At 38.9% G+C, this 23,070-nt stretch overlaps 1 protein-coding gene across 6 annotated transcripts; it reads right to left on the bottom strand.

Annotated features, from left to right (window-relative positions):
- Positions 1–1,806: 1,806 nt before the first annotated feature.
- Positions 1,807–21,666, bottom strand: LOC137133367 (CD276 antigen homolog). Of its 6 annotated transcripts, none has more exons than XM_067516906.1 (8): positions 21,457–21,665; positions 10,014–10,777; positions 8,647–8,686; positions 7,125–7,517; positions 6,355–6,630; positions 4,759–4,842; positions 4,506–4,579; positions 3,631–3,769 (listed from the first exon to the last, which is right to left on the bottom strand). In XM_067516906.1, the coding sequence occupies exons 3-7, from the start codon at positions 8,678–8,680 to the stop codon at positions 4,512–4,514; spliced, it is 855 nt and encodes a 284-aa protein (XP_067373007.1). In that variant the 5' UTR covers positions 8,681–8,686; positions 10,014–10,777; positions 21,457–21,665; the 3' UTR covers positions 3,631–3,769; positions 4,506–4,511. The 6 variants fall into 6 exon arrangements, with proteins under 6 accessions (XP_067373009.1, XP_067373006.1, XP_067373004.1 ...); XM_067516907.1 differs by having other exon boundaries at positions 3,668–3,804; positions 21,457–21,666; XM_067516908.1 differs by lacking the exon at positions 4,506–4,579 and having other exon boundaries at positions 1,807–3,769; positions 21,457–21,663.
- Between the last annotated feature and the right edge of the window lie 1,404 nt (positions 21,667–23,070).

Consider the following 23,070-nt stretch of genomic DNA (forward strand, 5'->3'; position numbering starts at 1 on the left):
CATGAGGATGTGCTTTTTTTGGCTATTGTGCGGAGCTCTCTTGTCTGTTTGTCCCCAGGCGAATGGAGCCCTGTCTACCCCTGGAGACACCAGCCGGCATGATCTCAAACCAGGTGACTGGGTGCTCATCAGGGACCATCGGAGGAAACACTGGAGGTGGAGCTCACATCAAGTGGCTGACTTCTAATACAGCAGTAAAGGTGGAGAGATGCATGAAGTGGGTCTACACCAGCCACTGTAGGAGGATCCCCACGCTGGAACTGGAGGGGCAACTACACCCAGATGTGCACTTAAGGCACCTGAGGTGATAATTGATGGAGTTGTCGTGGAGGTCGGGCTCAATCTCACGTAGAGCTGAGTATCTTCAGCATAGCAGTGGAAGGAGACTCCCCACTTACCCCAACAGGTCAAGGCAGATGGCCTCCCACTCTGGTTCTGCTGGAGGTTTCTCCCGTTAGAGGGACTTTTTCCTCTCCACTGTTGCCTAGGGCTTGCTGAAGGGGGATTTGTTGGGTTCCCTTTTCCTCTACACATCTATACTATTAAATTGAATTAAAGATCATTTTGGAACATAAAGATGAAATGTTTAATACAATACAAATAACCCAGGTCACAACAAAGCACATGCTGCACTGGAGTTGGATTCTGCTCTACTGTGGGACAGTCCTGTGCCCTGGAAGATTTGGAGGAGGAAACCAGAGTTATAAGAAGAAACCCACACGAGCACATAGAAAGGCCATGGTTAGATGTAAACCTGCAACCTTCTAGCTGTGAGGTGGCAGTGCCAGCCACTCCACCTAACACTAAAACTGTTTCAAAATGTATTAGTTCTGTTTTTAGGAAGTATAATATTTCTTAAAGGCTGTAACACAATCTATTTACATATTTCTGCAGAACTTTTTCATATGCTTATCTGTAAAGTATAGTATAAGTTTGTAAAATGCATTGCAGTCTATTTCTGGTAAAAATTGACAAAACTCCTTATATTAATCCTTGTTGTAATTTTAACTGTATTGTATTGGTTTTTATATTACAGTTTTTACATGTCAAAGGTACAGTATTCTGTCAATTATACATTAAAATTTTACTATTTTAACATATATTTAATTTAAAATTAACTTTACAAAATTTTAGTGTAAAATTAATATTAGTGTTTTTCTATTTACATTTTTTAATGTCATGATTTTACGGCAATTTACTGTTAGTTTCACAGACATTTCAACTTTCTCATTCTCTGTCCCCTTCTCTGTCCCTTTCTGCAGGTGTCCCCCGGCTTTGGAGCTGTGTGTCTTCCAGCGTGCAGCTACTGGTCCTACCAACCTCCCCGATGTTTTGTTGTTGCTTTTGTTGCTCTTTTCTTTTCTCTCTTCACTTTCCACTCACACCAACCGGTCGAGGCAGATGGCCGTCCACCCTGAGCCTGGTTCTGCTGGAGGTTTCTTCCGTTAAAGGGAGTTTTTCCTCTCCACTGTTGCCTAGGACTTAAGGGGGAATCGTTGCATTTGCGCTATACATCTATCTGTATATTGTCTTGAGATGACTTTGTTGTGAATTGGCGCTATATAAATACAGTTGAATTGAATGGAACCCACGACCTCCAGATGTGGTCTGGCCTATAGTATGTGATAGCAAATTGCACAGTCTGACTTCGAAGCAGTTCTACTTGTTGCTGCCCTCAACACTGAGGAGGTCAGCTGAATAAAACTAGTCTCTCCATCTGAGCAAGTGTTTGTCTTTGGTAAGTTTGTTTGGGTCAAAAAATGCATCGAGTTTCTTTAGATTAACAGACAACATACACAAAGACTGTTTTTCCTTTTTAACCTGTGTAATACTTTTAATACCAGCTATTCATTTTTAACATTTCATAAAACACAATTATTGAACAGTCTACATATTCTATAATATGTTTATCAATTGGTCAGTTGGCAGTGTATTAGGTAAAAGTCAACAACATAAAAATGAATTAGTAATTTAGGATTCACTGCAGTACTATAAACTAGTGGTTCTCAATCATTTGGCATTTGTCCAGGGACTACAGATGCAAATTAGCTAAACAGCTAAAACTGGCATATTTACAGAAATGTTGAATAATTGCTTCAAATAATGTGAAGAAAATCCTGATGGAGGAAGACAAAATTGAATTGGTATCCTCCAGCTTGTCAATGACTGAACACACCTGATCCACACTATCAGAAGGGTTAGTTGTAAAACAAGCAGAGCAGTGGTCCCTGAGGACCAGGGATGAAAACAACAGGTTTAGACCGCAGGTCAACAGGGTGGTAAAGTGGCCAGAAAGTCACCTGTTCAAATCCACCTGCTATTTGGGGCGTTTGTCTGTGCAGTTGGCATGTTCTCTATGTTCTCCCTGTTCTTGCACAGGTGTTCTCTCTTTCTTCCCACAACCGAATAACATGCACTTAGTTTAAGTGGTGATTCTTAATTGCCTGTATGTGTGAATGTGAGGCTGAAAAGTTGTTTCTATATGGCCCTGCGATTCTCTGGCATCTGTCTAGGGTGTGACCCTGTCTCTTGTCCAGTGAAAGCTGGGAACAGCAAAGGTGTAGTCTGCTGTATAAACACAACATAAATGACAATGGGTATCTCACAACCAGGACTTGATTGAGGACAATATGGCAGCTTGGAAGCAGCAACTCTTCCAGGAAAGCATTAACTGTCTGCAACCAGACTGCAGAATATCTTTCTCCTTGCACAGGTGCAATTCTAGTAATCTGCATTTTCACACTGATTAAATAGAAACATGCATTAAGTAAATATAAATTAAACAACAACATGGAATGATGATGGATACAATTACAAGGGCTCATAATAATTATACAACAGAACAATGGTCTGTTTGGTCTGATGAGTCTTTGATGCAAAGTATCCTGCCTTGTATCAATGACTGCGTTTACATGCACTTAAGTAACCTGGTTACTGGAAACCAATGTATACATGCAGCAGAAAAGTAACCTGATTACTATAGGATGATAGGAGGGTTTCAAGATGAAAGCAGCAAAACTGAAAATTGAAAGACATGTGGGTACCCAGTCTTGAATGCTCAGTGACACAAAATAAGAATAACAGAATAAGCCATTTGGAGGGGAAATAAAATACCTAGTTTATCAGTTTATCCTACAGGTAATGTCAGGTTGGCTTTCTGCAAGCTTAAGCTCAGATAAAACTTGATTTAACAGGACAATGATCTAAATACCAAACTGAATCTACTACAGAACAGCTTCAGAGACACAAAATCCATCTTTTGGAGTGGCCCAGTCAGAGCCCAGACCTCAACCCTACGGAGGTGCTGTGGAATAACCTCAGCCATCCCAAGAATATTGCTGAGCTGAAGAAGTTCTGTAAGGAAGAATTGTTCAAAAATCTTCCTGAACATTGTGCAGGTCTAATCCACAGATACAGGAAGTGCTCGCTTGAATTATTTGTTCCAAATGTGGTTCAACAATTTATAAAAACATTGTAATCATAGCTTTTCCCCCCCATGGCTCTGTGTGTTTGATGGATGTCTTCAATAAAGACCTGAAGTGTGCCTGTGCTTTTCCTGTCCTTCTTCCTGTGCTTGAGTAGGTTTCCTCCATGTATTCCATGTATCTTCTTTCCCTCAGTCATGATTTGCAGTAGTGGTGTCATTGGTCACACTGGTAGAACGACGATATGCAGCCTGATTCCCTCTCGGTGAAACTTTAGCATTTTGTCCTGGAGCAGCATAAGAAGGTTCTCTCTCAGCTAAAAGTCCGTCAGTTGGCTCTTTTCTCTGTGCAGATGGAATTAAGAGGTCAGCTCTCCATCCTGACAATAAAAACAAACCAGCAGTGTATATGTGAAAGCTGCACTACTGTAGATGTTTCATCCTATTTTCATTAGGTTAGCAGTGTATATCCATGAACTGTGTGTAATGTATTGCTTTGATTTTACATGTTTATGTGAGCTATTAAAATACCCACGCATTTATTGAATACTATACTGCAACATGTGTTATGTAACTCCTGTTTATATCCACTCTAATACTGTTTTATGAATAATAGTAGCAGAGGGGTGAACACAGTTTCTTATATATGCTGTAAATCTGACTCTGGACAGCAAGACCACAGTGTGACACATGCATCTCACAAGTAATGACATTATTTCCTTTTGTTTGTTTTTATTGTGATTTCTTATGCGTGTAAACAAATTTTCTCACAGAGCAAGTGAACATCTTTTCTTCTGACTATAAAACATGTCTGGATCACATGAAGTTCCTTCATGTTAATAAGAAACCTCTACATAGAGCTAAACTGGTGAACAAATTATCGTTTATTACAAGCACCTACTTCTTCATAGTAGATTGGATTGTTTAAAAAGTGCCCAATTGTTTTTAGCTGAGGGTAAGAAAATGAAATCAGACAGGCCAACTTAAACCTGTGGCTGAAATTCTAGTTCATTTCCACACCTTCATCATCCTAAAGCAAGAACATTAATAAATACATTTTCAGCTAAGTAGGACTACCTACCTATACCTAGACTTCAGTGTCTTGTCCAGGACATTTATCCACGGGATCAGGCTGCGAACTGCTATCCCCACGGTCTATGGATAGTCACTCTACTTAGCCTCAGTCACTTTTTCAACCCATTCTTTTTTGTACCAAATTAATCAAAATTAATGCAACTATTTTAACAGTAATAAATATTTGAATAATATTCAGTGTATATAAATCACAGTATGTATTGTTACACATTCAAATGACAATGAAAAGCACCACTTACTTCTCACAACTATCATCACAACAGCAAGGATGATGATGATGATTAAGATGCTGATGATTACAATAGCTACAGGACTATTGGAGGCTACAGGAAGAAAATTGGTTTATGTTAAATTAGAACATATGATAACATGTAAATATCATCAGTCAGTACAGTTATTATTGAAAATGAGTGAATGTTTCTTTTCTGTAGAAATTCTACAAATTCTGTAGAAATTCTATTTCCTGGAGAACATAAATAAATGGACACAGAACAGTTATTTAGAATTATACTGAGCTTTGTTATTTGTTTTTTGTTTTTCTTTTTTGCAGTGCAAATTAAACTAAATTGTTTTCATTATGTCTAATTTGCCACTTGTGAGAAGGAACAAAAGCCTGCTGTCACTAAAAGTGAGTTTTTCCTCTGCACTGTTGCCTATGGCTTGCTCAGGAGGGATTTCTTGGGTTCTCTCTATACATCTTTATAGTCTTGACTTTATTCTGTAAAGTGCCTTGAGATGACTGTGTTTTGAATTGGTGCTATATAAATAAAGTTGAATTGAATTGAATTGAATTGAAGCAATTCAATATATGGAATATGAAAACAAGAATTATGAAGGAAGAATAGCATGAGACGAAATTAGAAGAATTTCAAAATTTTCAGATTTTTAGTATACACATATAGATCTATGAATGCATTAGAAAAAAAATTAAAAAAAACTTCCTTTTGCTCTTTCTTGCACTTGCATCTCATGAAATTTAAACGCTTTTCTGATAGGACTTTGCTTTGATGTTTTCTCCTTGACTTAGATTTTTGCTGCCTTGTACCTCACTTGTAAGTCGCTTTGGATAAAAGCATCTGCTAAATGACTAAATGTAAATGTAATGAAATGTAAAGATGGCAACAAGTGATGACATGTCAGTGAATAGCTTGGGGAGCAGAAACGCAAGAAGCAAGAGAAGGAAGAGCAGGAGACTGCATAGAAAGACAAATTCCTGCACAGTATGTACCACCGGCAGATAAAGGAAGTGGCTGATATCGAAAAATCCTACCAGTTGCTGGACATAGCTGGACTGAAAGACAGCACAGAAGGACTTATCCTGGCAGCACAGGAGCAGGCTCTAAGCGTACAATCAATATAGCCTGAAGTATAAAATACTATGCAGGACTCCCCCCTGAGAGAATGTAGCACATGGAAAGCCATAACAATGTCGCCAAACTAGGAGAGTGGCACCAGCAGATTTTACGAACAACATCAGAGATCTCTGTCCAGAAGAGGGGAATTATAGGAACGGCTGAGATACTGTGCAGGACCCTCAAGCTCCCAGGCCTCTGGTAGAGGACCCGAGATTGAAGCAAGGAAAAAACACTGTGAGCGGGTAATTTTTTATTGGTATTTCGTCCTGTATTCATTTTATTTCTTCATCTTTATTTCTTTTGTAAATGTTTTACTCCTTTTAACTCCTACCTTTAACTGTATTCATTTTACAGTTAGATGTTATGCTTTATAGTTTTATTTCAATCTGTAGTGCACTTACAATCATTTCTATGAAGTTGGATTATGGCATTCAAATTGTAACCATATTTTGTGTTAAGGAAAAAGATAAGTTAGTTTACCTGGTGGCTGTTGGTATGATGTCCTCAGAATCTCCTTTGAAGTCGGGTTGTAAACCTCACAGGTCACATTGTTGAACCGTGTAATGTTGGCAGAGCTGGTGACACTGTATGTGCCATCTTCTTCAGGCTTCACAGTCGGAGGTACACGTGGTTTCAATACCGTTCTTCCATCCCCTGATCTCCATTTGATATCAGGTTTGGGGTACCCTCCCTTTGTGCTGCAGGTTGCCATATCCTCTGCTTGATTTATCTTAATTTTAGGTTCCTGGAAACGAGCTGGAAATGGGTTTGTATTAGTTTTGGAGGATTTAAAAATATATGAACATTAAACTCAACACGAGTAGCATTCATACAATAGAGACATGCAAACAAACAAATACATATTAGTTATTTTATAATACCAAAACCTTTGTGACTGTACTCTTGATATACTGCAGGTTTATAATGTCTAATGTTGTCGCTGTTTGTCTGTTACATAAATCTATCACGTCCCTCTTCTCCATATGCACATCTATAATCTGTCTGTGTAACAGGGAGAGTTAGTCCTCTTCTGTTGATCTATTTTTGTATTTTTATTTTTTTTTTTTTGGGAGGGGGGGGGGTCCTTATCCAATCTGGGGGTCTAAGGACAGAGTGTGCCATTGTACAGATGGCAGATATAACATGGTTCTTACATCTTCTAACAGGTAACATTTTAGTTATGTAGTTTATGGTAATCAGGTTTAATTACCTTTTATTTTGTACAATCAGTAATATACTAAGTACCATACCTGCTACATACAGAGTAGTCTGACAGAGCTTCTCTGTTGGTTTGCCTTCTGACATAAAAATAACTTGAACAGTAATCTGGTCATCTTGTAGCGTCAGTTTCTCAATAATGAGAGAAAAGTTTCCTAAAGGTAACTGATCAGGGAAGATTGTAGTCCTGTTATGAAATGACTTGTGTTGGTGATAAAACTCTTCTTGTCCATTTTTGTAAAAATGTAAAACTATGTCAGAATTCTTAAATCCCTGCCAGAATATGGAGCTTTTCTCAGGCTGAAATGGTTCACTGAAGGTGTGATGGCACCGCCACAATATTCTTGCTCCTCTGGTTCCATTGATGATGATGTTTCCAGATGAAACATGCAGCAGTGGGAACACATCAGAAATGCAGTAGAAAACTACAGTGAAAGAGAAAAAAAATCACGTGAACCAAATTTAAAAAAACTCTTTGAGTTAAATAACAAAAAAAGTTGATATATTTTAAGCGACTCAATCCTGTGAAACAAGATGTAAATTAAAAAATCGTGATTGTAGTGCAGGTGAATTTATGATCTGTGTTGCTGCTTTGTTATCAATGGGCATCGATTACAAGACAAAACCCTTAGCTAGTGTGTAATGGTTGCAGTCTCAATCTCGGTTGCAGCACTTTCCATTGCACCAAACTAATAATGATTGTAGGTCAGTATGGAAGCCTGTTTCTGCCACTGGGGGAAAAAAATCATGATCTTATATCTCAATACTTTGACTTACTTACTACTACTACTATAAATAATGACTTACTAAGTCAAAATAATGAGATACTATCTCAAAATAAATACTAAGTATTTTAGGTATTTTGACTTACCAACTCATAATATTGAGAAAATATCTAATTATTTCGACTTAGTAAGTCATTATTTTGAAATAGTATCTCATTATTTTGACTTAGTAATTATTTTGAGATAGTATCTCATTATTTTGACTTAGTAATTATTTTGAGATAGTATCTCATTATTTTTACTTAGTAATTATTTTGAGATAGTATCTCATTATTTTTACTTAGTAAGTCATAATATTGAGACACAAGATTCTTTAAAATCTTCCATATCCGTAGACTGTGGTTTGCCTACTGACATAAAAATAACTTGAAAAGTGATCTGGTCATCTTGTAGATTCAGCTTCTTAATAATGAGTGAAAACACTGTGACATGTCTTATTAAATTATAAGAGAATAAACTGATAAACTAGGGAACCACGAATAAAGCTGATTTCAAGTCAAGTCCTAATTGTATCTACTAAAATAATCTGAGTGCAGTGTTCCCAAAAAACGATCTACAGTATAGAGCAAAGTGAGCCAAACCTTGTGTTCGATGATTTGTTAGGACACACATTTAAAAGAATAATTATATTATGAGTATTATTATCTTTAAACACTGTAAGTTAGTCTCACTGTCTCAAAAATATTTAAAATTTACATATTGAAATACTATAAAATGGAAACACTGTAAATAATGTAAATTAAGGACAAAAAGTGAAGATCACACCTACTATTCAAGAAGACTGACAGAAGTCTCGTTTCCATTCCAACCTAGAGCATAAAACACACACAAAGACGTGGCTGTTTTTATACTTTCATTTAGTTAGTGAACAGTGTGATATTCTTCAACCATTAACCTGAAAAACAACTTTTATATTTACAGTTATTCAATAGTTTACCATAGTATAGAATAAAACTTCTATACTTAGCCCAATGTTTTTTACATTAAGCAGTCAGAGGTCAATGTCACTGCTCTTTGATTGGCTGGAGGAGCAGTGATATGATCGCCTGTTAGGCCAATGGGGAATCCCCCACCCCCCAATCATAGAGGAAAGTCACAAAAAGTTTTAAGAGGATTTACACCCACAGGATGAAAGCCACAAATGCACATCATGAGATCCACAAATGCATAAATGAATATTTAACCCTTCAAAACAATATTTGTACTTGAATCACTTTGTAAATACAAATTTACAAATGTGAAAATCTGATTTATTTTTACAAATTACAGCATGTCTGTCATTGGCTATGTGCTAAGGACAAAAGACAGAAACAGAGAGAGAGAACGATAGAGAATAAAAAGGACGATTGCAATGGGGAGACTGGGAGAGAGATGCTGCAAAAAAAAAAAAAATGAATGCACAAAGAGTCAAATTAAGGTGAATCCTCACTGGAACCACAATAACACGGCTATTAATCATATCAGAACAAATAAGTTAGCTAAGCATAGGGGAACTCTGCTGGAATACCCAGTATGTTCTTTGTTTGATATAAAGGTCTGGAGCATCTAGATCCATTTTGTATCAAAGTCAACCCAAACACAAGTGAGGCTGCTGTGTAGGTGCAGCGAGTGAATTCAACACTAACATTTGTTGTGGCTAATATTTATGAATATTATTACTAATAATATAAAGCAAATATATGTAAATATGTATAAACAACACAGAAACATGACGTTTTAATGAATGTTACCTTCAAAATACAAAAACAAGAAATCATGTGGGAAGTAAATCTAAATTTATTTTAAAGCTTAATTTTGTTAGTTTAAAGATGTCCTTGAAAAGAAAATCAGGTTTTAGGCACTAAAATTCATAAAGTTGCCTTTTCTCAAGTCAGTTCAAAAAGGAAATGAGAGTATGATAATAGTGACGTCACTGCAGCTCTTCTCTGATTGGTCAAACTGACAGCCATACAACTAACCTGCTGTTATAAAATTTCTTGTCTCCACTACTGTTACTAAATGTACTGTAAATCATATAAACATTGAGCAAAATGTAACACTTGGCAGTGATGATTGAAAACAGGCTAAATCAGCACATAAAATGCTATTCACACACATTTCAAATCCCAACTGTGGAAGTGAGAGCAGACAGCCTACCGTCCGGGAAGCAGCGTCTTCAGCTCAATCACTGATGTCATCAGAGGAGGCGAGTCAGTACTTGTACTCCTCGTCTATAATACTTGAAATATTATAGATATAGTGTATGTAAATCAGCATCAGGCATCAGGATGCTGTCAGCTGCTTCTCTGCTGTGCGGCGAGGAGGATCTGGGTGCTAAGCGTCAGCAGACAGAGAGCTATCAAAGTACTAAATGAAGAAGGAGGAGGCTGGAGGGGGCGGTGCTAGCTGGTAAAGAGAAGACACAAAAACCACAAAACGGCAAAGATAACTTCCATATTTTAAAATTGTACTTACTTTTAAATGATCCACCTAAGCACTAAGTACACTTCAAACTAAGCAGGTAACACTGTTTTGCAAATGGTTTGCAATGCCACTCTTATTTCTGTCAGTATGCACATTATGTAGATGTCCACATGCAAAACATCCAAGCACTGCTACAAGCTCTTAAACAAGATCAGACAGAGTCAGAGCAATAACACCTCATAGGAACCTGGTTTTATTGGCAAATGAACTAGTTCTCAGAAACTGGCCACACTGAAGTAACATAATGAAGTAGAAGCAGAATAAAAAACTGAATAAACGCATGTAAAGGTCTGTCTTTTTCACTTCCCTCTAGCAGTCTCGTCATAGATGGACATCAGCTGGTTCATACAGAGGGGAAAATTTGTAGAGTGGGCGATTTGACACTGAAGAAAGCTCACATACTCCAGCAGAGAGGAGAGGGGGATCTCACATGTTTTCTGTGGGTGAAATCAGATAAATTATAGCGTAAAATAGTTATATAGGCTTAAGGTACTGGAGACAACTAACATTTTTTAATAGCCTTTTATTGCCATATAGGTCAATACTTTCATTTGTGTATTTCTTGTGTAGTTCTTACTCTCCGAAGTGCTTACTATGAACAGGAAACCCACCAGAAATGCAAATAATGACGTGAGACAAAGAGAATAACTTTCAGTTCTGTTTATTTCTTTATATATTTAACTTCTTGAGTCAAGCAATAAGCATAAATAAACACTGCTTAGACAAAGTTTGAAAATACTGACACTCTTTTGTAATTTTATTATATGTTGTGGGATTTATTCAGTCAAATAGTTGTAAATTAATATCAGAACACAAAAAAGTACAACTTATTTTTAAGCATTATTAAGCACCAAATAATGTTCAATGAAATATTCATGTTAACCTTTTTTTTTTTTTTGTCCTTTTGGCTTATCCCACGAGTTCAGTGTTGCCACAGCGGATCATTGTCTGCATGTTTATTTGGCACAGTTTGTACGCCGGATGCTCTTCCTGACACAACCCTCCTCAATATCTATCGGGCTTGGACCAGCACTGCACAGCTGGGGAGGGGAATGGGCTGTTAGGGAAGGCATTGTGATGTTCAATGTTGTTAGTGGTTATGCCCCACAGGTAGGATGTGAGTTAGAAGAGAGGGAGAAATTCTGAAGTGAGATAGATGAAGTCATGCATACCATCCACAGAGGTGAGAGAGTGGTGATAAGTGCAGATTTCAATGGACATGTAGGTGAAGGGAACAGAGGGGATGAGAATGTGATGGCAGGTTTGGTCTTCAGGACATGAACACAGAAGGACAGATGGTGGTAGACTTTGCAAAGAGGATGGAAATGGCTGTAGTAAACACTTTCTTCCAGAAGAGGCAGGAACATAGGGTGACGTATAAGAGCGAAGGTAGAAACACTCAGGTGGACGACATCTTGTGTAGACGTTGTAATCTGAAAGAGATCAGTGACTGTAAAGCATTGGTAGGGGAGAGTGTAGCCAGACAACACAAGATGGTGGTGTGTAAAATGATGCTGGTGGTGAGGAAGATGAAGAGGATTAAGGCAGAGCAGAGGACGAAGTGGTGGATGTGGAAAAAGGAAGAATGTTGTGTAGCTATTAGGGAGGAGCTGAGACAGACTCTGGGTGGTCAGGAGGGGCTTCCAGATGACTGGACCACTACACACAGTTATTCAATGTGTAATCGGGAAAAAGGAAAGTGGACAAGGAGACTTGGCGATGGAACCAGGAAGTTCAGGAGTGTTTATAGAGAAAGAGGTTAGCTAAGAAGTGGGACACTGAGAGGACTAAAGAGAGTAGACAGGAGTACAGGGAGATACAGCATAAGGTGAAGGTAGAGGTGGCAAAGGCCAAACAAAGAGCATATGAGGACTTGTATGTTAGGTTGGACACTAAAGAGGGAGAGGTGGATTTGTACAGGTTGGCCAGACAAAGAGATAGAGATGGGAAGGATGTGCAGCAGGTTAGTGTGATTAAAGATTAGGATGGAAATGTATTGACAGGTGCCAGGAGTGTGATGGGAAGATGGAAGGAGAACTTTGAAGAGTTGATGAACGAGGAAAATGAAAGGGAACAAAGAGTAGAAGAGGTGACTGGTGTGGAGCAGGAAGTAGCAAAGATTAGTAAGAGTGAAGAGAGGAGGACATTGAAGAGGATGAAGAGCGGAAAGGGAGTTGGTCCTGATGACATAACTGTGGAGGTATGGAAGTGTCTAGGAGAGGTGGCAGTAGAGTTTGACTAGTTTGTTTAACAAGATCTTGGAGAGTGAGAGGATGCTGAGGACTGGAGGAAAAGTGTACTGGTACCAATTTTTAAGAACAAGGGAGATGTGCAGAGCTGTGGCAACTACAGAGGAATAAAGCTGATGAGCCAAACAATGAAGTTGTGGGAAAGAGTAGTGGAAGCTCGGCTAAGGGCAGAGGTGAGTATTTGTGAGTACAACAGATGCAGTATTTGCTTTGAGGACGCTGATGGAGAAGTACAGAGAGGGTCATAGGGAGTTGCATTGTGTCTTCGTAGATTTGGAAAAAGCGTATGACAGGGTGCCGAGAGAGGAGCTGTGGTATTGTATGAGGACGTCTGGAGCGGCAGAGAAGTATGTTAGAGTGGTGCAGGACATGTATGAGAGCTGTAAGACAGTGGTGAGGTGCTGTAGGTGTGACAGAGGAGTTCAAGGTGGAGGTCGGTCTCCATCAAGGATCAGCTCTGAGCCCCTTCTTGTTTGCTGTGGTGATGGACAGACTGACAGATGAGGTTAGACAGGAATCTCCATGGACATGTTCACATTCAGGCAGGAGGTCTAGAGGAAGACCAAAGGGGAGATTTATGGATGTAGTGAGAGAAGACATGAAGTTAGTTGGTGTGAGAGAAGAGGATGCAGAGGACAGAGTTAGATGGAGGGGACCCCTGAAAGGAACAGCGGAAATGGAAAGAAAGTACGTTTTTTTCTTGGCAACTCTGCCAATAAAGCCAGCTGACACTGCTTTCTCTTAAAGAGAGACGCAGTGAGTAAGGCCCAAATCAACAAGCAATTCAAATAAAAACTCCTTGGTGTAAATTTCAATTTAGCATTCAGTGCATTAAAATGGACTGGAGACTAAAATAAAAGACACAAAATAACAACGAAAAGATGCAAAATAATTTAAAAATGATGATGTGAAACTACCAAAAGAGGCACAAAATGTCCAAAAATGTGAGTAGAGAGGAGAATGAGGGGCTTCGGCTTTCTTGAGGTCCTATACACCACTTTAAACTTCGTATTGAAGCTGCAAAATACATATTGAACTGATTCAGTGAGTGAGTATTGATGTGCTGTGGATGCTTCTCACTTTTATATTATTTTAACTAAAGCACATTTGTTGTGTACCACATAAAACAAAGATTATGTTCACAAATTAAAATTTTCCAACATGTCCATGTATAAAAATACACTATTCACAAAAAGATTTGGATACTCGACTCTGAATATTTCAATATGTGATATTTATCGAAAACATAGAAAGTTTTATGTTACAGTGATGTTGTATGATGAAAGTAGGGCATTTAAGTAGTGCTATGGTAATTTCTTTATCTCCAACAACTTATTGAAAAAAAAGCTAACAACAGTGGTAGTTACCACAACAAAAAATGTCAATGTCTCAATAACTGGTCAATTGTTAGTTGTCGTCTTGGTCTTATGATGTCAAAATGTGAACATCATTATGAAGAGGACTGTTGAATGAGAAATTGTCATTGAATGAGAACATTTAGTCGTTGAATCGTTGATAAGACATAATCCATGAATCACAATATGATTTTTGAGGTAAATCAACTTGTTAGAGAACAACAAACATAAGTACTGAAACACTGAGCAGTTGGACATGTGCATTCAATAGTTTAGAGAAGGTCAAATTAAGTTCACGTGTAAAGGTTGTAGTCCATTTTAGGAGTATTCTGACATTTCAACCCAAAATCGAACATCCCTAACTTTTTGTGAGTAGTGTGTGTTTTGGAGGAGAAACTGAGAGAATCATGAAGAACCACTTTGACGTGCAGACACAGGTCATTTTCTAATGATGGGATAAGATGCATCGACTCTTCGCAATACACAACTTGTTAGACGGGGCAAAAAAGTATCTGCTAACCTACTCTGGCAGCTTTTGTCTCTGTGTTTGAACACTGTATCGGTCCATTGAGAAGTTCCCTGTTTCTAATTGATTATACAGTAAACAGGAGAGTGTGTCGGCTTTTTAGATGCAATGGTTTTACATTTTCTTTCTTCACATTCACTTTCTTTCACATGTATGCATTAATGTGTGATGTAGCTCTTCAGAGCTGTAACAGGTTTACCTTAAACTAGGTGGATCATCGCCTCCTAAAGTAAAAAGCTGACAAATGAACGGTCAGTCATGACCAGTAGATCTCCTGACAGGTGCATCCTTCAGGACAGGGTGATCACAGGTCCCATTTTCTTTGCTCTCTACTGCAAAACCATCATCTGATCACGAAGAAAATGACAGTTAAAGGAAGTGAAATGTGGAAACAAAAGCTGGAGCTTTTGTTTCATTTTTCTGCAGGAACTGGGACTGAGCTGAAATAAGAGCTTTTCTAATGTGAGGAACCTATGTTGACCCTCAACACATATTGTTTAATCTTTGTGTATCTCCATTGGAACTTAAGTTGCTATTCTACACATATCTGTCCTCCATTCTTCTGCACACAGACAACATAGTGGACTTTGATTGAGAAAGTGTTGTTACTGATGTTTGCCACAAGAGGGAGCCATCAAAGGCCACATACCGTCCTGTGCCCAGATACCAAAGGAAGGATATACCAGTGTAAACTCATGCCAATCAACATGCAGAACACATTCCACTATGACAACCCCTGAAGGGACAAGCCAAAGGCTGTTGATCTTTTTTTGTTCGGAGTGTACAGGCAGCAGAGACGAGATGCAAGACAGAAACGTGTCATTGTACTTCTACATCTGTATATTTTTGCATAGTGTGAAATACAATATACATGTGTCGTATAAAGCAGGACTTTGAGTAAGGTGGGAAAGTGGGAAAGCCATTAACTCCCATTAAGTGTGTGTTGGTGTGAGTTTGTTGTTGTGAGCCATGACCAGGTAGCAGGTAAACTAACTTGGCTTAGCTGACCTGTATTGTCTTGCATGTGACTGTAGAGATGTCAGGTTGGAGGGCTGATAGAGTTTTATAGCTCTGAGAAGAGAGGAGACGCAAGAGAGAAACATGCTAACAACAGTGTATTACAATGTCTGTGTATTTTTCAGTTTTGCTAGTAAAGAAAGAACTAACAACATCCTTATATTGAGATATTGTTAGAATGTAAATTACATGAATATGCATCATCAAGCAGCATCTTTTCACCTAGTTGGATTTGGTCATAACACTTCATCCATCTCACAGGGTAATCGCATTGTCACAGTGCAGTAAGGTAACACCTTTCTTCGATGGTGAATATATCCTTGCACAGACACTGCAGGAATTTGTGGCAAATCTTTTATGTGACTTCAGTAAGAGGTAAAATAATAATCTCAGTAGAGTCACGTAATATGTCCATTATCGTCAGTTCAGCTCAGCTATTGAAAGGAAAAGATGTGGAATACAAGAGATACGGTAACTGGAGCAAAGGAACTGACTACAAGGTAGTGGGGACCGCAACAAGGTAGAAGTGAAAGGTTCAGAGTGTAGCTGTGGACGCACCAGTTTCTTACCAAGTTCTGTGGATTCAGTCATACTTTCAGAAACCTGATTAAACTGTTTGTGAACGTGTTAGTCCGTTATCGGCTAAGTTGAGAAGCAAATACAATAAATGTTCAATGTTCATCATTCAACGATCTCGGAGTGAAGTAATTGTTGGACCATCACATTGCCTCCACACACTGAATTGTGCTCAAAGTTAAGCAGTTTGGAGCTTTATCTTTTCTGAATGACGTGCATAGTTCCTATTGCTAAGTCACATTTCCTAAAATGATGCTTTTCTTCAACTCTAAACACAAATGCAAAACTGTACAACCAATTTTTCCAAATTCAAACTTTGAAAACCAAACCCTACACTCCATCATGTAATATTTTAAATCAAAACCAAACTTTGGTTTCAGACATGACACAAAAGTACTCACAATAAAAGTACACACTAGCCATTACATGTTAGTAGGATAGATTTATGACACTACCATTAAAAAATGTTATGTTGAGTAACGAACGGTTTTCATTCATTGGCCAAGACACTAACCCCTATCTTGCTCCTGCTTAGTCAGGTGGGCACCTTACACAGCAGCCACTCCCATCGGGATGTGAATGGGTGAATGAGAAGCAACACTGTAAATTGCTTTGGATAAAAATGCAATATAAGCAGAGCATTTACCAAAATAAGCGAAAATCTAAAAATACAGTAATATTATTTGCATGTGCTTATTTAACAAAGTAAACACAAAGACAATTGGCAGATGCTTTATCCAAAGCTACTTAGAAGTTACAGTTGTACACAACAGAAGCCCCTTTGTATTCGGTGTTTTGTCCAAAAACCCTTCAACATACGGACTAGTGGAGTTGGATATTAGAGCACTGCAATTGGCAGATAACCCCCTCTACCTGCCCCCATACAAAACAAAGAAATCATTCAGTGATTAACAGTAATTCTGATTTCACTTCTGTCTTAAGAAGAGGACAGCCCTACCTACAGTACTTGAAGGCCCTACCTAGCAACGGGCAATGCTTTCTCGGCTCTATGGAACACGACACTTCACATGACCTATGTGTTATCTCTTTACCTCTCTAAGGTTCTGATTGTTGTTTGAACAGGGACTTGTGTGTTGAATTAATGTTATACGGGACATATGATAAATTTATTGATATCCTGTATTGGCCGACTATTGAACAGCCAAAACTTTACCTGTCCCTGAGCTGGCCAACACTCCAGCTGTATCTGCTCCTGAGACTGCTGACAATTTACCTGGTAAATGTTCTGCACTTATATAGCGCTTTTCTACCTATTGGCACTCAAAGCACTTTGAACCAACTTCTGGGGGGTCGGTGGACAACCACTCTTCCTTCCTGCGCAACAGTCGCCAGTACAGTTCCTGTCCATGAATTGGCCAATCTGTCATCTGTTCCTGTTTCAGTCGTCGCTTCCCTCCCTGCTACTGTCCTGGTCCCTGCTCCTGCTCTCCGGGGCATTGCCAAGGTGGCCTCAGCACCTACACTGCATCAGCTCCTGCTGTTCCTGTCCCGGCTCCTCGATGCAGCATTCACAAGGCCACAGCTCCAACACAACAGCCTGCTCCGGCCCCAGAATGCTCCACGGGGCCGAAACTCCTGTTTCTTGGTTGGCCGGGCTACTACCTGCCCCTGTGTCGGTCAGAAACGTGTCTGTCCCTGTCCTCCTGCAAGTTGATGATACTAGCGGTCCAGAGGGGTCCCTCTGTGTCGAAGCCACCACATGTAAACCTGCTATGACTAACCCTGCTGCATCTGCTCCAGTCCCTGTTCTACCCCCTGCCCCAGCCCCTGAACCTCTGCTGGTTCCTGCTCCTGTCCAGGTCCTGACTTTGGTCCCAGCCCCCCAGTGCATCTACCACAAGGTAGGGGAGACGTTTTTTTCTGAATGTTATCAATTGGTATCATTTCTTGGAAGTGTCCTACTTATGTGTATTCGGGGGAAACACACAGAGAGACATGCAAAGACAGACAACCATTCAACCCCTATTCACATCTACAGGCAATTTAGAGTCACCAATTAACCAAACATGCCCATTCCTTTTTTTTGGCACAAACCATTTCTTTTTCCCCTGAGCTGCAGCAATTGATTTTCTTTTCTTTTCTAATTTTGATCACAGTATAGAAAGATTTAATTCTGGATTGTTAGTCACTTAGTTTGCTCCCAAGTATCAAAGATTTAGATTTTGATGCATTTAAATCATATTATTTTTGTCAACCTAATCAAGCAACCTTAACAATTCTTGTCACAATATATTGGTCAATGCAGTCCAATTATTAGAAGAATAAAACATATCAGAATCATCAGCATACATTTCAATTGATTATTTAAATATAAAATCCAAGTATAAGGCTAATCGTTTGCAAAAACTGCATAAAGAAGTGGACCAAGACAGCTACCTTGTGGCACACCACAGTACACTTCACAGCAGTCTGAAAAATAGCAGTTATAATAAACTCTTTGCCTTCAGATTTTCACTGGGTAAGCTAGGACAAGCACCAATCTAGGACAGGATGTATACTGAGCCAGGTTTATATACAAGCTGAAACTTCATAAACAAATTATTTTTAGTAGAGATGAATTTGTTAAACCATTCTCTCCATAACTGGTCTGCTATTTGCACCGTCAGTACTAAAATCAGTATGAATTCAGTGGTGAAATCAGCATGAGATCCGGACAAATATTTTGCCAGACTTCCTGTCTCTCTGCCGTTGTGTACGCACACACACCAGAAGGCTGTGTCACTGTAACAGAGGTACGTTAAGTTTTACAGTCATTTCATGCTGGAGTGGGTTTGTCAAGATTTTATTTCCTGCTTCTACCATCACTGTCATCTGGGTAGAGTTTCCATTTGTGCAGTATTGTCGCTGACTAGATCTCTGCAAAACTGCAATTCCCATCAGCCTCAGTTATAATGTACTGTTTTTTTTTTTTTGCAAACGTAATATGAAACCAACATATGAGCGTTTACGTCAAAGCAACACAATAAGAAGCTTGTTTCAGATCATGTGTCACTCATGTGTTTTGGTTGGTTTAAAGCACAGTATGTTCCAGAGTCACATATTAATACAAATATTAGGATATAAGGATATTAATACAAATTTACTTTATGTTAATTTATCAAATACCATAAAATTTTCTCATTGTGTAAACACTGTACATAAAAGCATAGACAAACCCACACAAACTGTTTGCACGCTCAGAATCTCCCTTTTCCTACTGATGAAATGTTCCTAAACTCTGATATTTTGACTTTTATGTTTTGTATATCAACTAAATAGATTTACTGGGACTGTGGTGCAGGAAGGTAGAGCGGTTTTCTACCAATCTCATAGTTGCTGGTTCAATCCCCGGCTCCTCCAGTCACATGTCAAAGTGTCCTTGAGCAAGACACTAAACCCCAACTTAGTTCCTTAGCTCCCGGTGAGTGTTGGCCAGCTGCATAGCAGCTCCCTCATTGGTGTATGAGTGTGTGTGAATGGGTGAATAAGAAGCAGTGTAAAGCCCTTTGAGTGGCAATAGGTAGAAAAGCGCTATATAAGTGCAGAACATTTACCATTTATTGCACACTTTAATTTCAGATGTTCCAGGGAACACTATCTTGGACAATTCAATTGATTAAACATTTCTGATCCTCACATTTATGTGAGGATATGTGAGTGTTTGAAAAGTGGCATTACAACATTCACCCAAGTTTTAATGTATGTATATCTAAAATGTAAATGCTCTGTTATATAGCACTTTCCAATGTTGCTTCGCGTTCACCCACTCTTACACTCACTCACAGCAATGGGGGTTTCTGCTATGTAAGAAACTCACCTGAACCACTGGGAACAACTTGGGGTTCATCGTCTTGCCCAAGGACACTGTCTTGCCCAAGGACACGCAGCCAGGAAAGACCGGGAATTGAACCACTGTCACTGAGCTACAGTCGGGTGGTATGGTAAATGGTAAATGGTAAATGTTCTGCACTTATATAGCACTTTTCTACCTATTGGCACTTAAAGCACTTTACGCTGCTTCTTATTCACCCATTCACACTCACAATCACACACACCGATGGGGGAGCTGCTATGCAGCTGGCCAACACTCACCGAGAGCAACTAAGTTGGGGTTCAGTTTCTTGTTCAAGGACACTTTGACATGTGACCGGAGGAACCAACAACTGTGAGATTGGTGAATAAACGCTTTACCTTCCTGCACTACAGTCGCCCCTAAATAGACAGTGGATACATGTTTACTGTAGAAATAAATATATTTTGAAACACTACCTCATACATGAAATGATGCCTTTATAACCATCATTCACACTTGCTTTCGTTAAAGTGATCACAGCAGTTAAAATAACTGTTGTCTTACAGGTTAATCCTCGAAGTGTCATTACTCCAGCTTAAATGGTATTGGTGTTTTTTATTAATTCTTAGACTGTGTGACATCATCTCCCATACAGCTCTACTGCTTGTGAGAGGACAAAATAAATGATACAACTGTTGGTCAGAATACAAGGTGCTGCCATTACTACTGATATGTTCAGTAAAGTCCGGATTGTGAAATTAGATCATTTTAAAACAGACTCGGTTACTCTAAATGAGTAATTTTGAACCTGTCTTATATGAGTGTGATGTAAAGAAGCTCCATTTGGGGTGGTCGTATGAACTTTTTATGATGACGCGAGGCTTTGAAACACCTCTGGATTCAATGGGTTGATATGGTTTCTGTTTTGAGCTATGGCTGGACCATGTGTTTTTACTATTTCTATATAAATTTTGATAATGACAGGGACTGTTTTTCTGTAAAATAAGTACTTTTACCTTTTGTAATTTGATGCCATCATACCATAAGTAAAGTGCAAGTTTAAATGCTGCGTGTACAGTAAGGGATTATTAGTACTTTTACTAGATCAGGGTACACTCGCAATTTTTGTCAATCAGGAGACAGTATTTTAACTTTAACCTGATGTTCACGCTTTCTCTCAAAGACAAAATTGATACTGCAGAAGAAATACTTCCTTACTAAAAACATGAATACAACACAGTGAAAAGGACATAGCCTCTTGTTTCTTGGAAGAGGGACAGTGGTTACTAAATTGGTCTGTTGTCTGACTAACCACTGTACACAACTTTTCTGGCTGATTAATATACAGTTTCATTTCCTTATCAAACTATGCGTTTTCTGGATGCAGTAAATCAGTGCTACAGCTACAAGCCAGTGCTGCTGACATGTGCTGTAGATGCCGTAAAGAAGGAAACAATGACTGCTGTGGTCTACATTAACTGTAACTGGCATTTTGTTTGCACCAGTTTCTTTTCAAAGGTAACATGGTGTCATGACATAAGAGGGGAAAACAACCACAGATTGACACGTCTGATCAGTGCAATAAAAATAAAACCATTACTGTGTGTGTATGGGGTCCGGCTGTAGATCCTGTTTGTAAAGGCAGTCATCCACGGACCACAGGGTCAGTGGCTCAATCCCCGGCCCTGGCTCTATGTCAAAGTGTCTCTGGGCAAGACACTTTGACCCCTAACAGTCCATTCCCATCCCCAGCTGTGCAGTGCTGGTAAAAATTGGGGAGGGTTGCGACAGGAAGGGCATCCGTCGTAAAAACTGTGCCAAAATCAACACGCGGACAATGATCTACTGTGGCGACCCTGAAGTCATGGGAAAAGCCGAAAGGACAAAAAAAACTAAAAAAAAACTGTGTTTGTGGGTAGTGGAACTACCCATACATAATTTATCATGTGTAGGCGGGGTATGTGTGAGGGATGACATTTTCAGTTCTGTTTTTCTTTTTACTAAGTTTCTGAAGAATCTTTGACAGTTTCTCCTACGCACACTGGAATAACTCTAGTATTATATCTCAAATGCCTAAAATGTAGCCCCTGAGAAATTCTGACTTCTGGTCTCATTTGGATTCTATGACAGTGGTTCTTAACCCTGGTCCTCATGGCCCACTGTCCCTGCCCCACCCACTAAAGTTTTTCCAGTACGAGCTTTGAAATAGTTCACAGTTTTTCATAGAATTTTAGACTTCCGTCTTCCAAATGAGTCACTTTCAGTGTTTTTTTCCCAAATATACAGCGTTCCCTGTGTTCGTTACTTCCACTGCAGCTCAACAGGGAAACACACAGAGGAAATTGCCAACTCAAAAGACTTGGAAGATATCCAGTTGAGTAAATAAACTCAGACTGCTGAAGCCTCATTTAAACTTTAAATAAATGTTTAAATGCCATTTTTTACAGAACAGAGGCTGACTAAACTCGAGTTTAGTCAAACGAAAGCTCCAAACACTGGAGAATAGAGATCTCTATCAGGGGCCCGTATCACAAAACCAATAAAACAATTTTCCTGGCTTTGGGGTTATCTGACTTCAAGTTAAGCCTGACATTGGTTGTCCAGGCTTGACTGGCAAAGGTATGAACCAGTTCTGTGAAGCCTGGATTTACATGAGACGGGATGCATTTTAGTGAGCCTGGGTGGCTTTTTTGTAATTGTTTTCAATAAGATTGAAGCATTTTGTGCAATGCTTTCTCTCCTCTGATCAACTTAAAAGCATCCAGTTGAAAAAAGTTCAACACAGGTGATTTAAGTACTTTGCTGACCTCTGAAATAGCTGAGGCTATGCAGTTTTTTATTTAGGGCTGAAGGTTTTTTTTTTTTTTTTACACCACATATTATGGTAAATGCTCTGCACTTATATTTCATTAAAGGTCATTTGTTCTCTTATGAGGCAGACATGCGTTGTTTGAAATATTCAATAAAAAATATGAGGATTACAAAAGGAAAAAAAAATCTAGAGCAGCCACCTTAACTTTACTCCTGTACAAGTTGATTATGTCTTCTGCAGCCTCATTACGTATAATACTTGATAATGTTCTGCTCCCATAAACAACCTGTCTGCTAGACCCTATTCCAACAAGGAAGCTTTACCCTTAATAGATACATTCATATTGGATATTATAAATCTATCTTTAGAAACAAGCTTTTCACCACAGGCCTATAAGGTAGC

This window comes from Channa argus, chromosome 9 (genome assembly GCF_033026475.1).
Source record: "Channa argus isolate prfri chromosome 9, Channa argus male v1.0, whole genome shotgun sequence".
NCBI classification, from domain to species: domain Eukaryota; kingdom Metazoa; phylum Chordata; class Actinopteri; order Anabantiformes; family Channidae; genus Channa; species Channa argus.

Excerpts from the sequence above, each read along its gene's own strand:
- LOC137133367 (XM_067516905.1), bottom strand. The coding sequence starts at position 8,680 with ATGGAAACGAGACTTCTGTCAGTCTTCTTGAATA. Across the intron at positions 7,518-8,646 it reads TCTGTCAGTCTTCTTGAATA|TTTTCTACTGCATTTCTGAT; the intron begins GTAGGTGTGATC and ends CTTTCACTGTAG. Across the intron at positions 6,631-7,124 it reads GACTACTCTGTATGTAGCAG|CTCGTTTCCAGGAACCTAAA; the intron begins GTATGGTACTTA and ends ACCCATTTCCAG.